The sequence below is a fragment of the Hydractinia symbiolongicarpus genome, chromosome 1, assembly GCF_029227915.1.
Source record: "Hydractinia symbiolongicarpus strain clone_291-10 chromosome 1, HSymV2.1, whole genome shotgun sequence".
NCBI classification, from domain to species: domain Eukaryota; kingdom Metazoa; phylum Cnidaria; class Hydrozoa; order Anthoathecata; family Hydractiniidae; genus Hydractinia; species Hydractinia symbiolongicarpus.
Window position 1 is genome coordinate 12,081,691 of NC_079875.1, and position 18,236 is coordinate 12,099,926.

The following is an 18,236-nucleotide window of genomic DNA, read 5'->3' on the forward strand; positions in this document are numbered from 1 at the left end:
AATATGAGTGTGAAAAATAAGTTTCACAATACCATCTTTTTTTAAGTTTATTTAAAAACTTTAGTTCTACGTTTGGCCTCACAAACAATTAGTTTTTTTCAAGGTATACTCAAATAAACATGTTACCTTAAATGCTACAATTAAAAGTTTAAACTAAAAAAAAATCAAAAATTGCAAACTTTTTCCAGTTCAAAATGTTAAAACAAGCATTACCTTAAAGGTATATTCGTTTTTATAATGTGGCACAACATCCATTCCTATCAACTTTAATAATCCACCATGAACACATTTCAGTTTTAACCCCCTTGTGTTTCTTTCTCTTCTCTGCATGATCTGGCTCTAAAATCGGATAGCATTACACCTGCATATAAAGTACTTACTTTATTCTTTATTTTGTCACCTAATAAGTAAAAACATTAACACAGGATACCTTAAGATAACCTTTAAGATACCTTGAAATAACTTAAGAAATCTGTCATATCTGACTATAACTATAACTAACTATAACTATAACTTAAGAAATCTGCCATATCTTGTATTAATACCTGCATTTTTCTGCATATGTCTGTGCATGAAAAAAAAAATGAGGAAAACACAATTATATTTTATATTCTTTTGACCTTTCTTATTCTGGAGTTAAGAGAACATTTGAGTTTTGAAAGAAATTATGCACAAGTAATCAATTATTTAACAGTTTCTCACTTTACCCATACCAATGTTTGAATTTTAGCACATATTTACAGGTTAAAGAAACCTTAAATGTCTTTTTCTTGAACATATTTTTTTGTTATAATGGATTGTAATCTTTTTGATAACTCCCCTCCATTTTGCCTAAACATGACACAAAAAAACGCTGTTGTGAAGCTAATATCCGAACCATACCAAGACTGATTTTTCCAATGAGACAAAATATGGTGGAAATGCATCAAAAAAGGATAACATTTTAACAAACTGGAGAGAAAAAAGGTCATTTTTTTAACAGAGGAGTTTTTGTAAAAAAATGTTTTTAGTGAAAAATAGGTTTTTGCTGAGAGGGGTTATCAAAGTGCGAAGTCAAGGGTTATTTTTAGTTCAGAGTATACTAATGTAGTTATTATATATATACTAGCTGATAAGCCGCCATTTAGCTGTAGTTAGCCTAGCCAGTGAAGAGACAGGGAAAAATAAAAAAACAAGGGTGCACTGTAAATACATTTTTACATTAGTATCATCAAGTTGATAAGGCCCGTGGAAAAATCCACTTAGGCAAAAGGCCAATGAAAAATAGGTTGCTTTAGATGTTTTGCTGACGTCAGTAGTGCATATACAAAAAAAAAAGTTCTTGAAATCTTATACAAAATGTCAAATGTCAAATTGCATTAAGCCCTTCACACAAATCTTACACAAAATCAAAACAACAGCTTGCAAGGTGTAAAATCTAGTTGGTAAAAAGTTACAACATCGACATTTACAACATCGACACTCACAACACCAATACTCCCAAAACCGACAGTAAGAACACCGACAGTCACAAAACGGATAACATCATCATCATCATCATCATCATTTTCGGCTTAACATCCGTTTTCCATGCTAGCATGGGTTGGACGGGGTATATTAATGACCCTCTTCCAATCTGATCTAGACTGTGTTAGATCTAAACTCAACTTCCTCTGTATCAAGTCTGTCCTTATAACCTCCTGCCAAGTCTTTCTCGGTCTGCCTCTGGGCTTTGCCCCAGGAACTATCAGGTCTCTACACTTTCTTACCCAATTATCCTCCTCCATTCTCTCCAAGTGCCCCAGCCAATTCAATCTTCTTATCTGGATAACATCTTTAATTCTACGGAGACTTAGCCTGCTTCTTAGCTCATCTGAACTCTTTCTGTCTCTCAGACTGGCGTTACACATCCACCTAACCATTCTCATATCATTCCTTTCTAAACGGTCAAGATCTTCCTGCTTCACTGCCCATGTCTCACTACTGTACAACATAACACAGGCCTCATATAACCTACCTTTTACCTCAATTGACAGGGCTCTGCTAGTCAACAAAGGAAGTAACTCTCTGAACTTTTCCCAAGCAGAACCTATCCTGCAAGTAACACTTCTTCCAACACCCCCTTCACTGCCCAACATATCACCTAAGTAACAGAAGTTCTCAACTATCTCTAACGAGCCACTGTTGTACATCATTAAAGCTGGAAATACTTCATTCTCTATAATCTCACCTTTGCAATGCTTGCATACAAACTGAATGTCAGCTCTTAACCTTCCACTAATACTACTGCACTTCTTATATACCCAATGCTTGCAAGTCTGACAAAAAATTGAGTTACTACCAACCCCTTTCCTGCAAACACCACAAGGCCACTTTCCAACTACAATGTCACACTTGGCTGCAATGGTACTAATCATGACTTTAGACTTTGCTGTGTTCACCCTTAGCCCTTTCTCTTCTAGTCCTTTCTTCCACTTCTCAAACTTTTCAACTAATTCTTCCATCGACTCTGCTATGAGAACCAAATCATCTGCATACAATAACTCCCGTGGACAACCTGTTCTGAACTCCATCGACAGCACTTCTAAGACTAGGATAAACAACAAAGGACTAAGTACAAAACCCTGATGTACACCAACATTTACACTAAATTCATCACTAAGTGAATTTTTAATCCTGACACGACTTCTAGCATTGCTGTACATAGACTGTACCATCATAACTAGTCACTCATCCACACCTAATTTTCTCATAGCCCACCAAATAACTTTATGTGGCACTCTATCAAAAGCTTTCTCTAAATCTACAAAGGCAAAATAGAGATTCTTTCTCTTTCCTAAATACTTTTCCTGAAGCTGTCTGAGTAAAAATATTGCATCTGTAGTGCCACGCCCTGGAACAAAACCAAATTGCATCTTATCTATATCAATTCTTTCTCTAAGTAACTTATTAATCATTCTTTCAATAACTTTCATTACTTGATCAACCAACTTCAAACCTCTATAGTTACCCCTTTCTAATGCATCACCCTTGCCCTTGAAACAATTCACTATTACACTTGACTGCCACTCACTCGGAATAGCACCATCCTTTATAATCTGGTTAGCAAGACTTGTAATAAGCACAACTCCAATATATCCAGATGCTTTTACCATCTCGGCAACAATACCTGATACTCCTGCAGCCTTGCCAATCTTCAATTTCCTAATAGCCTCCACTACCCATTCTGTCTTGATCTGCATAGCTGGCCCTTCTACAACATCATCATCAGAAAAATTATCCTCGTCCCAATCAAACTCAGTGTTAAGCAACCTCTGATAATGATTTTTCCAAGCTACCCTTTTCTCCTCCTCTGTGCTAGCCAAAACACCTTCATCATTACGTATACACTTCTCACCTACAACATCTTGATTAGTCTTCTTCATTTGCTTTGCTATCTTGAATACCTCATTGCGCTGGTTTTTCCTTCTTAACGCATCTGCAAATCTGTTTCTCTCTGCTTCTGATTTTGCCTTATACACTGCTGTACGAGCGCGACGCTTAGCTTCTAAGTAAATATTTTTACTACCACATGACTTCCACTCTTTCCAAAGTTTCCTCTTTTCCTTTATACACTGGTCAACCTCATTATTCCACTACCAGGTCTGTCTATGTCTAGCTGGTCCTTTCGTCCACCCACAGGTATCATCAGAAGCTTCTAGAAGACAATTCTTCAAAGTAGTCCAAGTACTTTCAACATTATCACTATCACATTGACCATTGTGGGCTAACTGCTGAACTTTTGCACCAAATTGTCTTGCTACAATCTCTTCCTTCAGCTTCCAGACTTTTCAACGGGGCCTGTACTTTCCCTTGGCTTCTTTAACACTCTTCAAGATAATATCACAAACCAGCAACCTATGCTGGGAAACACACTCTTCCCCCGATATAATTTCACGTCCTTCACACTTTCTTGTCTGACTTTCTAACCAGGAAGTAATCTATCTGTGTCTTACAACCTCATGACTCATATGTTATCAGCCTACTCTATCTCTTACTGAATTATGTGTTGCAAACCACCATCTCCGTTGCCATTCCAAACTCAAGCAATCTCTCCCCTTCCTTAATTCTGCTCCCAAATCCAAAGCCTCCATGCACACCTCTATAACCTTCAGATGACTTCCCAACATGACCATTAAAGTCGCCGCCCACCATGACAAGTTCAGTGTCTCCAAACTTTGATGTGACTGCTATTAACTCATCATAAAACTTATCTTTATCTTCCTCACTGAGTCCACAATGTGGAGCATAAACTGACAGAAAAGTGACAATCCTATTACCTATCGACTATTAACACTATTAACATGCATAACATCTATTACTTTTTCTACCCACTTCTCTGCAACGAATATGCCAACTCCTCTAATCCATCACTATTACCAATCCAAAAAAGCTTATACCTTGCCCTCCTACCATCCACAAATCTCACTGAAGCTCCTCTCCACCTGACTTCCTGAACACAACACATATCAACAGATCTACGTTCTAACATTTCAACTACTTCACCTGCTCTACCTCTCAGAGTACCAACATTTACACTAGCCATCCTCAACCTAGTGTTATCTACCTTGTGATGTGATAGCTGGGTAACGGTCTGACGATGCTCACACCTGACATCCATCCTACCGTGCGCGACACCTTCACTCCTTCGAGTTCCAGCCCCGTTTACGCAGTTTGTCTGATCAACTATTCTTGCGGCCATTAATAAAGAGTTTTGGCAGAAATAACGCATCTAAAATATGTACATCTTATAAGTGATTATGTTGAAAACCCTTGGTATTTTACTCTCAAATGTCAAAAAGGAGGCCTGCAAGAGTTAGCTCAAATCAACAAAAATAAACTTTTTACACATTTTAAATATTGTCTTTCCCTTAGAAGCTTATACAAAAATACGAAAAAGCCATAGTTTGGAAAACATCAAATTTAAATCTAGAAAAATCAGTGATTTCGGTTGGATACTATCCTCTCCCACAAAAATTTACACGTAAAAATCAACTAGTTAAAAACACAAAAATTTTCCTTTTTAGTTCCGTACTGCCCTTTTTCCAACAATTTTAAACCTAAATGTCAAAAAATCAATGAGCAAAGAATAAACTTGAATTAACAAAGATTATTATTATTCGTAAACAAAAGTTTACACAAAATGTAAAACAGATTGGTTTTTGAGAAACACATCAAAATCAACAAAAATTAATTTCATTCAGCATGTCGTATATTACCATTACCCAGCAAAAAGGTTATGAAACACATCAAAATTTAGAAAAATCAGTCATTTCAGGGCATACAATCATCTCCCATTAAATTACAAAATCAGAAACAAAACAATAATAAATAACTTAACACACACATTTTAAATTCTATAAAATTCGTTCCACTTGTCATATTGCATGTGATCCCCCTTGTTAGGTGCACAGGTAATGTGAAAAAAATTATAGATGAATTTCAGCGTGACGTCATTAGTTTACTTTTTAGCGGTAAGCTCCTTGGCTATGGCTTTTGGGTGGCAGGAAAAAAGATGCTAGGATTTGGTGAAGAAAGGTCTTTTACTGTGGATTTCTTCTAATGGAGACATCGTTGAGGTTATAATCTAATATCGAGTGTAAGTTGATGGCTTCTGACTTATTTGAATTCATTAAGAATGCCTCGTTTGAAGAAATGAACTGATAATTACTTTGCTTCACCTAGCAACCCAATCTTTTTCCCTGCCACGCAAATGCGAAAGCGAAAGAGCTTAACTAAAACTAAAGCTAGCTATTTATGCTTAGTAAACACATATAAAGAGAAGCAATAGTAATGTAAAATTAGTAACATTACAGTTCAACAAACCAAAGTTTTCCGTTTTTTAGTCAACCAACAGCTTTATGTATAGCATTTTGAATTTTAGGACAATACATCAGTTACGCGCCAGGGCACATGAATTATGCAACAAAACGTAAACAAATATGGCTACATACGCGTTAAAATATAAAAAAATGTGGCTTTTTCTGGGAAATGCGAGTCTGCTTGATCCACTGACATAAAAACCAAATGTCTAAAAATATCAAAGTTCTTACTATTTGTGATTTCAAATCCACTTTAAACTCTAGCCTTTGTTTTCTACTTCTAACTTTACTTCACATCTAGCTCCACTTCTCACTTCACTTTTTTACTTCTTCAGTTGGTCTCATTTCTTTTTAAATACATAGCTATGCTTTTTTAAACCACTTTTCCCCCTTTTTTTCAAGGTAAAGGGATCGTTCTTCTGTGCTTTTTTTTGGTGGCCTTTATTTTTTACTTCTAAATTTACTTCTAGCTCCACTTAGCTCCACTTTCACTTCCAACTTCACTTTTCTACTTCTTCACTTGGACTTTTTTCTTTTTAAATATGCTTTTTTAAACCATTTATTTTACTTTTTTTAAGATTGTTCTTTTGTGGGTTTTTTTTGGTGGCGAAAGGACATCATTTTTCAAAAGTTAACCGTTAAATTTATCTCAGCAAATCAAATTGAGTTATTTTCATCGCGTGATGTAAACAAAGTGAACCCACTAGCAAAATGGACATAATTTTTTTTCGGCGACTTCAAAGAGAATTTCGGGAACACTAAAGGAAAATGGCGATATCAACTTCGCCTATCACAGACAGACGGACACACTTAGCGTATTATTATATAGATTTTAGGTATTTTATAATTTATTTCATCATAATAGAAAATTTATTTATCCTTAAGAACACGTATTTTCAAAAAAAATGTCACAATATACTGAGTGTGTGGCAACAGAGAATACCATACCCTTGAACAAATTTAATGGAATAGCATTACTTACATTAATGTCTTCAATTATACTCCCCTTGTTGTTTTTAACAAATATAAATTTGCTGACACTTTCAACTGGTACAAATGTCTAAGATAAAGCATGTAAAATAGTACATTAAGTAACTAAATAATGAAATAAAGTACATACATAATCAGCTAAAAATCCCATTTTGAAAGTGAAAAAAAAATTCTTTAATTCAACAGAGAAATAATTCGAGCCATGAGTCAATTAGGAAGCAATTAAGAGTTTCACACAAGATGCAAATTACCCCAGTGGGGTACTATACTCAAAAATATATATATCTCAAAAAATATATCTTAAAGAAAAAAGGGTGAAAAGGAAATTTAGCTGAACTGGTGGAATTTAACTTGGCTGATGACAAAAATATCAAATTTAACAGCAATTTAATTTGGCGGATGAAATATTGTTTTAGAAAAAAACATGCAAGTTCATGTTTTTCTTTTAAAAAAAGGGCACTACGTTTTTTTACAATATCAGTCATAAATTTTATTAAAAAAAAAAAAAATACTAAAATAATTTAATTTTGGCGGATTTTTGTCAAAGCTGCCAGATCCACCAATTTAACTTTCCCTAAAAAAATTTCTGAGGTATATATTTCAAGAGACCATATATATGCTCACCTAAAAGAAATGAGTAAAACTCCCTGAACAAAAACTAAAAATGTTTACATTCCCGCATTACCTCTAAATAAAGCACCGAAAGTCTTCCATAATCAAGGAACCTGTTAATATCAAAGCCATTATCAAGAAGAAGCTTCACAAACTCATGCTTGCCTCCAGATAAAGCATCCATCATTATATCTTCTAGGGAAGAGTTCTATGAAAAGAAATATAATTTTACCACTCAATGTATCTAAAATGACAGCAGTACCTTATCAAGTGACAGTAACAATGAGAAGTAGATTTCTATTACAGTGAACTCCTTAAAAGAAATGCAAGACTTTAATCAGATTCATATTCAATTCAATGAGAAAAATTCCACTACAACGAGGGTTGTGGCTATATTGACGTGTATGTCAAAGGTAAAGAAAAGTTGAAATCCTTTTAAAGCTTTCAGAAGTTTATTTAGAACATGGAAATTATCATTGCTAAGAATCTGTATAGTTAAATCTCTGCACATTCTAAATTTTCTCTCTTTACGTAACTTAATTTAACCTTTTTTATTTTTAAATGTTTACAAGTTTACGGAATTCTCGAGCCAAAGCTGCAGTTTTTATGTTCTTTGCCTTTGCCTGTAAGTGATCAGTTGCAGAGTTATGACCAAGTTATGATGTTTTGTCTAATGTGCAGGGTTGTAGCTATTTACTATAGGGAAAAGGCTGTTTAGAGAACTTATAGGGACAAGTTGACCATGTCTTGCTCCTATAGCTTATTGCATCAATGACAGCTCAGAAGTACCTACATTGGTAATAACACTTCTTTAGCAGTCCCTTCAAGCTTTATAAGAGAAGGTTTCTTTATGTCTTAATAGGAGAGGATGCTGAGCTTTTACCTGCCCAAAGACAATTTGTAAAAATATTTCTTAGTATAAATTTTTACATTACTCATGCAATTATGTAATCAAAAATAAATTTCCTAATGCAGAAAAAATAATTCCATGAACGTTTTTCATGCCATTTTTAAAAAAGATGTTTTCCACGATTTTTCCCAGACCAAAGGAATTTCAAGATTGGCCTACAAATCAAGATTCTGCTTTAACAGCTTCCTGGCAGACAAGCAACTTCTCGTGAATTTTGAGAATTGTCAAGAGTCTAATCCTGTTGAAAACATGGACAAGTGAATTTGTAGTGTTTCCTCAATATATTGATATTGATAAAATATGTATATATTTATTTAAAATTCACAAATAAATATTATTGATAAATATAAGAAAGCAAAAATGCTATAAATTTTAACTGAAAATCCCAAAGATATAACTTTAAATCTAGTAAAAATATACCTACATGATTTGTTTCAATATTATCTGTAAAAAGGTACTTTTTAGCAATGTCAGCCCGGTTCCAAGACATTGCTAATTCCAATTGTGAAATGATGGAAAGCACATTTTTATCTAAAAAACAAAAAAGATTGCCAGCAGGTAACCCATGTGTAATCAACAGATCAACGGATATCAGTTCTTCTCTCAAAAAACTTCTATAACATCTATCTTTTTAATAGGTTACAAACTAGTATCAGTGAACATGCATAAATACTCTATGGTAGATGCCATAGGACCTTCCCTTAGATTAAAATGCGTTTGTTAGCCATGTACGAACCTGTCTAAACATTTTTACAGAATCTGTTTGAAAAGTACAACAATAATAAGAATCATGCATGACATGCCCTAAACTACTCTAAACACGTAGTGGTTGAAATTAGCAGTTTCTGTGCTTGCACAGTTTCCCTGACTCCATAGAATATTAAACACACTAGCACTGCCTATTGGTAACAGTACCATCTGAAATTAAGAAGGTTATCATGAGTCAATAAGTAAATAAACCATTGTCAGGAGATCATCATTTTTTAGTTCCATAAAATTTTGTTAAGATATAAGTATATAAATAATCATTTTTTGTTTGCACCTAGCTTTAAGTTCTAAATGAATTATGTGTTATTTGTTGTCAAATGTGATTTACACCTTGAATTGATGGGACAGGCTACGTTGTAAACATGTTTGGATATTTAAAAATTAAAATCAGTGTTTTTTGAACCTTTACCTCAATATGTTTCACAAAGTGTTCAAAAATCTACAAGTCCCTGGGCATACTGTCAGAGTTGGTTGTCAACATAACGTATTATTTTTTTGAATTTCTGCGCCCGAAGGCGTAAGAAATTCTTTAAAACCGTCGTTTTTTCCTTTCGGAGCATTTTTTGAAAAAAAAAATCGACCCTGGGATTTCACGTTCCTCTGAGAAGATAGTATTGGTATAACGGACTAAAACTAACCCTGTCCCAAATGGTCAATTGCAACATCACAGATTTAAACTTCATACCCAAACTCCCTAAGTACTGGGAAGTCATCTAAATGATGTTTCAGGCCAACTTGGTATTTATTTTCGACAAAATTTGGCACAGTTAACAAAAAAAGTATGCTGAACATGATGGTGACATCAAAATTTTGATTTGTGTCACCTAAATGCTATTTTAGGCCAAAATTGGTCCAAAAATAAAATCCACTTCCTTTTCGGCCAAATTTGGCACAGTAAACAAATAAAGTATGCTGAAAATGATGATGATACAAAATTTTGATTTTTTGTCACCTAAATGTCATTTCAGGCCAAAATTTGCCCAAAAATTAAAACTACTTTATTTTTGACAAAAATTGGCACAGTTAATAAGACCATAAACGTTTCAATCGCAGGACTTTCAACCATGAATGATAGGCTGTATTTTTTGTTAGCAATTATCTTAAAATATGAGTTTATTATGACACGTTTCGTCTTGTTTGCGTTTGTTGTAAGATATAATGTCCCTTGTGTGCTTTATCTTCAGAGCTTCATGCACAAAAAACATTTTTGAATGTTTGGCACGATAACACAACGAATTAGCAGGTTGTCATCAAATGTTTTGGTAGCGAGCGGAAATTCTTAGAGCCCCCAGGGCTTCTAGTTTATTTTTTTAAGGATGGGGAAGAATAAGCTGATGGTGAAAAACTATCCCTATAATTCTCCATGAAACCTACATTTCCATCCAATTGACACATATGAAACTGAAAGGGGGAACTATCAGGCTGGCATAATTAATAAGTAAGTCAAAAGCAGCTACAGAAACTTATAGGTTCCCGGTAACAACTGATAAGAATCATTTATCTGGAAAACGTTTACAATCAATAAATCGATAGAAAAACAATTTACCCAATTCAAATGAATTAGCAATAAGTATAGCATTAATACAAATAAAAATGCCAAATACAAAGTTTTGGAAACTAAATCATGAATTTACAAGATATGAAAAGATTAGAACAGTGTAGGGAGAACAGTATATTGAGTTTTTATGGTGAGATTTTAACCTAAAGAGCTAATAAATTCCGTCCTGAATTGTTCCTGAAAAAGAGAAAAAGTGTTTTGACTAAGGACAAATTTTCTGTGTTCAAGTAAAGTAGCAAGGAGGTAGTTCTAGCTACACAATTGGCACAATACAACATATCAAGTGCCGCAGTAAAAATATACCGATACAAAACTGGACTAAATAAACAGTATTTTTGGTCTTTGAGTAAACAGTCTGTACTAAGACTACTTCAAAATAATGCCATCACATTAAGAAGTGTTTTTTTTTGCCATATAAATGCTTATAAACACATAAAAAGATACAACATAAAAATTATAAAAAATTATAAAAAGAAATACCTTCATCGTGGCTATTGACTCTCATCAATGCCAACAAAACAGCTTCATCAAAATCACCGTCTTTACTAGGATCATATATTGTTATCTAAAAGTAACACATAGTTTTTTTTGACAATACTACAGCCCTTAAAATTAAATTTTTTTTACGCTGGCAATAAAACTGCCGACGTGAGATACATTTCAACTGATTTGCGCTGGCATTATTTTTTTGTAGTGAAATTTTTCAGCTGGCAAAAACTTTTTTCATTCACCTTTTATTAGGGCTAGACCTCTCATAAATTTGATGCATTGATCTCCTAAGACAATGACAAATGGGATTGGAGTAAAAGTCTTATTGACATACCTTCCGAATGGTGAGCTTTGTTAGGTTAATAGTTCACTACCAACTGGCTTTTTTCACAAAACCGAGGGCAGGGCTGACTTATTTCCTGCTGTGTTGTGTGGGAGAAAGAACTTCTGGACTTTTTTTTAATGCGATATACAATTTTTTAGATTATTATTACGAATTGAATGGCATCACAATATTCTGTAGCCTGACTGATTTTAGTTAGTGATAATGGCCTAACTTATTGAAAATCGAATGTAATTATTTTGTAGTCGCAATGAGTGGGAGTAGCCCAAACAAAATTATTGTTATTTAAAAATTTCACAAAAAAAATACGTCGGCAAAAAAATTGCTGACGCAACTACGGTATCTTTGTATTTTACGTCAGCAATTACGATGCTAATTTTAAGGGCTGTACTATTTGTTAATAATTCATATTTTATCTGCAAAAGCGTATTGGTTAAAAAACCATTTTTAGTGCTAAAAAGATGTTATAAAGAGATAAAATAGTGAAGTCAGAATGTACATTTTAAAACCCTCTATTCCTGAGTAGCTGCAACTGTAGAGAAGAAGCAGTAGGCAAGAATCGGTAAAATAATTGATTGATGATACACCAGTTTGGCTGTTTTGTTAGTCAAAAAAATATTTCATTTTTGTTAGGTTTACCCCCTATGTCACTTTCTTTATGGAACTTTGATTCTGTTCCATTATGTTCATTATACTGTTTAACAATAAACCTAGATACTTGTAGGTCTTGATATTGTTAAAACTGATTGATTGGATTATCATCTAATTTACAAAGTCTTTTGGCAGTACCAAATACCATAATAATAAATTTATTCGTTTCTCGCCAGTGTGCGAAAGCCTCAAAATTGCGAGCTAATTGATTCTGCATGACGTTGATGTTCTTGAGGGAGCAGTAATTAACTGTATCATCAGCGTACTCTACCATTTGCCAGAACATTGACGTAATTGTTAAAATCCTGGAAAAAATTAGTGGTCTTCGGATTGATTTTTGTCAAATACTACAGTAGATAGGATTTTCGGATGATAAGATACCCTTATAACGCATTTGTTGTTTTGAGCGAATAAATAACTACAAATCATTACTGCTCGATATCGGTGATTCCATAGTTTGGTAGTTTGTCAACAATGGTCACATGACTGATGGTGTCAGACATCTTGCTAGGTCTACATACGGTATCTGTTAGCTGACCTGTATTCATAGCCCTTCTGATGTGATCCACCAAGTATGCTGTTCCAAGCTTGGTCAACTTATTTTTCAAAATCTGAATTAATAGCTGGATATTAAATTATTGGACTTAAGATGATGAGCCATAATTTGAGTATGTACACATTTCCTGATGACTTTAAATATTACCTGTAAAATAGTTATCAAAAGAATTTCTAGCATTGTTCCTTTTTTTAAGCGATCTGTTTGTGTCGTGCGTTAATAGTTTTGCCATGACATATGCAACATTTTCAAGAAAGCATGGGGGTATGTTGCAGCACATTTTATGTTTGAGTTCTTTGGATGACTTAGGATCTTGGTTTCAGTGATTGTTGGAGTAAGCTGTCAGTGTTTGTCTGTATCACCATGTGAAGTTTGTTAATGGGAAAACTTTATGCTTTAAGTAACTCACAATGTTTGTAAAATATTTATAGAAATCTTCAAATATGGTCTTTCATGACTAAAAGGTTTACCGTCAATAATCAACATAGTTGGCTGATTCCTAGGTCTAGGGTTCATCAGCAAAACCTCCTTCACTGTTTTCCAGAACTGGTTGGGGCTATATTTTTATATTTTTGGGGATATATTTTTTTTATTAATAAACAAATCCCTCAGTTCACCATACTTTCCCTATAATCCATGAATATTTTGAAACATTGTTTTGATGTTCTCAAACAAGAATTTTTCAAACAATTTTTGTGACAAACAATAACTTTTCACAGTATAAATATCTTGGGAGTTAAGGTTAATACTAATTCCACCACGTTCCATCAATAAAGTTGATTTAACCACGAAATTGCAATAAGAAATAACAAAGATAGCACTCCCCTATCTCAAATATAAATGTACAATGGGCAATCCCCTGTAGAATTTTCCACAACAACTAGTGCCAATATTAACTTATAATCTTATAACATCCTTTAAGCACTGAAGATGGTTTCTAAAAGCTGAATTTTTAAAAATATTTTAAACAAATAAGTATAGTCTTTTAAATTGAAATATGGCATTTTATATACCAACTTAATGCATCTCTACATCAAAGTAGTATTGGTAATCTAAAGTATATAATTTTTAAATCTGCTTATATCAGCCTTTTAATTTTTATTTAGTAAACTTACAAAAATCAGTACATACGTATTCCTTTTTATCCATACAAAGTTTGACATTATGAAATATGCTGAGCTGTTGAGCAACAGTCATGCCTGGCATACGAAGCATAATATTTTTTCTTAAACGCAATTCGTCTTTAGCTCCAGCATCTGTATGGGCATTTCCTTCACTCAAGTCCAGTGTGTATGCGTACGACAAGATATCTGCTGCACGACCACTGCCCTTTACAACAACAACCGGCATGATTAAGTTGTCCGAATTATCTTTTACTGGATTATCTGAACACGAATTTAAACTTGATAGGACTTGTTTAATTGTATTTGGACCACCTTCAATGACAATTTGAATAGCAGGCGCAACTAAAAATTAAAAGAAAGTTGTAGATGCCAAGTGAGCCTACGTGTTGAAGGTCAAAGATGTGGAATACTGACACACACATTATTAAATAAGTTATAAATGTTTTCTAGTTCAGAAGTAGAATAGTCTCTTCTTGCATATAAGCTTTGGGAGTTAATCTATTTCAACATTTCAGTTTTACAACTGCGTACACTAAACTTAATGATTACAGACTAGTTTCACAGAAGTAGAAAAGGTTAGTTGAAGAAGGTATTTTGACTCCTATTTAGTACAAAAATATTGATATTGTCAGACAAGTAAGTTTTCATTAGCCACCACAAGTTATTTTAATCGATTTTTATCAAACTGGTTTGTTAGCATTGTCAGTTTCATGTTTTCGCTGTTTACCACCTTAATGTAAAATTGATGGCTAGAATTGATACTCCCTATACCTTCTTCTTTTATAAGGTACATAAAATTTGGAAAGGAAGAAAGGCTCATCCTACAATAATTTATTAAGCTTATACACAGGATAAAATGTTATGCATAGTTAAGGCTTAATATATACAACATACAAAAAATTTGAAAATGGTTCCATGTAATTTCTACTAAGTACTTTTACCCACATAGTTCAGAAGTTTCTTCTACTGTTTCCAGCTGACTCAAGAAAGAAAGTTTTTGAGGAACACTAACTAGATTAGCATAAGGTTTTAAGGCAAGTGTTAGTTGTGTGCCAATTACAGAAATACTGGAAAAAGATTCTTGGTCTAGCAAAAGTACCTGGCAAAAATTTTATAACAAGAAAAATTATTGCAGAAGGCCATATTTTTCAAGAAATGGTGTATAAATAAACCTGGGGTGCTTTAAACAGAGGAACAGAGGACTGGTCTTCAATCAGTTAAGCAAGACAGGATGGAGAATGCTATATCATGTGACCTGAATCATCATCAACGACCTGCTCAAAACAATAATTTATTTATTTCTGATGATAATTTAAACATGTCCTCGTTTAATTTTACAACACAAGCCATCCAACAACTGCAATGTTTTCATTGCGTTTGAAAAGAAATTCTTTTCCTACAGTTGATCGAAAAATTTGCTATTGTCAGAAGACATGGTTTCTACATAAACATGTATTTTATTTTTATCCAAATGCCAATGTTTTAGTGACTTAAAAGACTTAGATCTATTTTGGCTATAGTCTACTTTCAACTTCTATGTTTTTATCCGGGTAACAGGTATTAAATGGTTTTTAAACCATTTATCCCAGCTCCATGTGGAAAAACACCAATCTTGGTAGTTTGCATGGATCTCACTATCTTCAGTCATGACATCACAGCCTTGATTACTATTTTCCCATTATAAGTTATTAATACTGCCCTCCCACCCACTATCTATTTTCCAAAGCAAGGTAATAACTATGCACAGTTTTTTAGCTGAGGTTCCTTTTACAATAGATGATGAAGATATATATTGTATATTATTATTGTTGTACATATTTTTTTGTTCAATTTGGTAGAAGATAAACAGCATTCTCACACAGCTTATTTACTTATTTGAATGTCTGTTCATAATAATAAAAAAACGCAAGAATTGATGCAGTTCCTGATGCCCCATTTGGTCTGAGCTCTACATTTGTTTGGTCAGACACGATTAAAAACGCAGTATTAGATCTTACTTTGTTTTTTATTTACAAAATTGGAATAAAATTGCAACAGCTTTGAGCCCTTTTGAAACTCAGGAACTTCAGAACAACTCAAACTTTGTACTCACAGTGTTTATCAATCTTTCTTGTATCAACTCCACCATCTGGAACAGGAATCTTTTTAAGAGCTGTAAAAACAAAATATATTCTCATTACTTTTCATCTATGACCCTAAACACAAATTCAGATACTGAATGATCATTCAAAAGCATCAAATAAGCGTGTATAGGCCCCAAATGTTTATTCACAAAATTTGATTGCAAACCGACGTATAGATACCAAGTTATGGGGTCGTCAGCAAAAGATTGAGAGGCCTGGGACCAGCAAGAAAGTGTGATTTTGGTAAGGAAAATTATAATATCTATGCATTAATAAAGTTTAAAAGCACATCCCTAACAGGTCTTAAATTACTGATGACAGAAAATGTCAAAATTGGCTATTACTTAAATATGACGTCATAATTTATGCAGCATAATAAAATCTGAAATTCTTTAAAAGTACATTTAAAAACACTTGTTAAACAACTTTTTAAGCTCTTTAATATAAGTCCAACATTATTTTATACCTTGGGTTCCCTTTAAAGAACCTAAATTTTATAGATGACTTCAAATGTTTAAGAAAGTTTACAGCATTTTATATTGGTATATAAAGAGTTAACATCATTTGTTTATCTTATTTTTGTTTTATTTTAAAGTTGTTTTTTATGTTTGTATCTTTGTTGGGTGTAATAGTATATATTATCAGTGTTTATTTGTTGATCTTTTCAAAAAAAGTGGAATCAGGCAAATCAGCTATTAACAGAATTTATAGTATTATAAAAACACAGGATCCAAAGCGCCCTTAAATTAATTTTCCTCAATTGCACTTTTTTTGAGTGAAACTAAGATATGGTATGTTTCGTACCATCAACAAATAACATTAGCTGAAATAAAAACTAGTGTTTATAAAACGTTTTACCAGAGTCAATTTGCCATTTCATTATTTCTTGCTCCAACTCTGCACGCAATTTTATTTCTTGCCCAAATTCTCGAACCTTTCCGCCATCAACAAGTATGAAATGAGTGTGATTTTTATCCAACAAAGTGTCTCCTGTTGTAAGTTTGTGACCATCTGGAGGATACTGAACCAGATCGCCACGATCAATTAAGACTTCCCTACCACTAATTACACCCCAAGTGGCCACACCTAACAGCTGGACTTTTCCATAAGGTTCATTTTCCAGTGCCTTACCAACAAATTTCATGACCCCTGTATCTGTGCCACCAGTTATAATCCACGAATGTGTTTTCGTAGCAATCTATAAAGAAAAACATTTACCAGTAAAGTTATCCTTTTAAAATAACCAAATGATTAAGCTACAGGAAACGTTTACATTATTATGGAAAATGGATTAGCTAATGCCTTACATGGTAAGTTTGTGCCTTGGGTTTATTTTCTATTTTATATCCTATTTTTATCCTTATTAATTCTTGTAATTTTGTAGTGTTAATATTGATCTATTGTTACTTTGAAAAGAGCATGTAAAGACACCAAATATTGTTTTATAAACATGCCACATTTGCCTGTGTACTGTACTTTTTTATATTACTATATCAGAAGAAAAAAAAATTATGACTCAAAATATCAAGTGTCCAAAGTTTGACTATTTGCAAGTTTATTTTTTCGTTGAACCTTTTTTAATGTCAATTCATTGCAATGAATCTATATTACCTTGTTCTCTGTAAGAACATATCAATAAAAATATTTATTTACCAGAATGGTCGTGGAAAAGATTTGCAGTACCATATCAACAAAAAAGACATAACGCCTCCAAGCATTTTTGCCAGTTTATGCAAGTAGAATTTAATAAAATAGAAAATTTCTGCAATAAAAGAAAATTGAGGCACTGGTTTTCACATTTTGATGCAAGATGGTTTGGTGCAAATGTGTAAAATAATGGTTAAATGTGCGCAATAAGTAACATTTAGTTATTAGAAATACCTTCCTTAATCCCCGCTTTAGTTCATCATGCAAATTTTTGTTTATTTGAAAATCAGTTGCACCACCGGTTATCGATACAACTAAATTCGGAACTTGTTGTAATTCCCAATCTTTCTTCATCATATTCAGTATCATTAAGGGATCTGTAAAGTCTCCAACCCGAACATACTACAAAAAAATACAAAATGATAATTTTAGGATGTGACAAAAAGAAGTTGTAATCAGGTAACCTTCAATAACTTTAACAAGAATCATGTTTAAAATACTTTAGCCATTGTTTTACTTTATTCTTGATAACAGAAGCATGTGAGGTTATTTTTTTATTTTTTATATTCTTTAGGGCAGTAGATAAGATAAATCAGAAAAACGTTAGATTTGATGTTGACACCTA

General features: G+C 33.2%; 1 protein-coding gene across 3 annotated transcripts in view; it reads right to left on the reverse strand.

Annotated features, from left to right (window-relative positions):
- The window catches only part of LOC130639332 (transient receptor potential cation channel subfamily M member 7-like), a 61,203-nt gene that overhangs the window by 20,292 nt on the left and 22,675 nt on the right, over positions 1–18,236 (reverse strand). For all 3 annotated transcript variants that reach the window (XR_008982369.1, XM_057447067.1, XM_057447068.1), the window contains exons 6-14: positions 17,846–18,013; positions 16,823–17,162; positions 15,934–15,993; positions 13,849–14,183; positions 11,159–11,243; positions 8,777–8,883; positions 7,516–7,650; positions 6,823–6,900; positions 214–339 (exon numbers count right to left, since the gene is read on the reverse strand). Coding sequence is in view for 2 of the 3 variants with exons in the window: in XM_057447067.1 (XP_057303050.1) it covers positions 214–339; positions 6,823–6,900; positions 7,516–7,650; positions 8,777–8,883; positions 11,159–11,243; positions 13,849–14,183; positions 15,934–15,993; positions 16,823–17,162; positions 17,846–18,013 (1,434 nt within the window). In the remaining variant the exon portion in view is untranslated. The remainder of the gene's footprint in view (positions 1–213; positions 340–6,822; positions 6,901–7,515; positions 7,651–8,776; positions 8,884–11,158; positions 11,244–13,848; positions 14,184–15,933; positions 15,994–16,822; positions 17,163–17,845; positions 18,014–18,236) is intronic.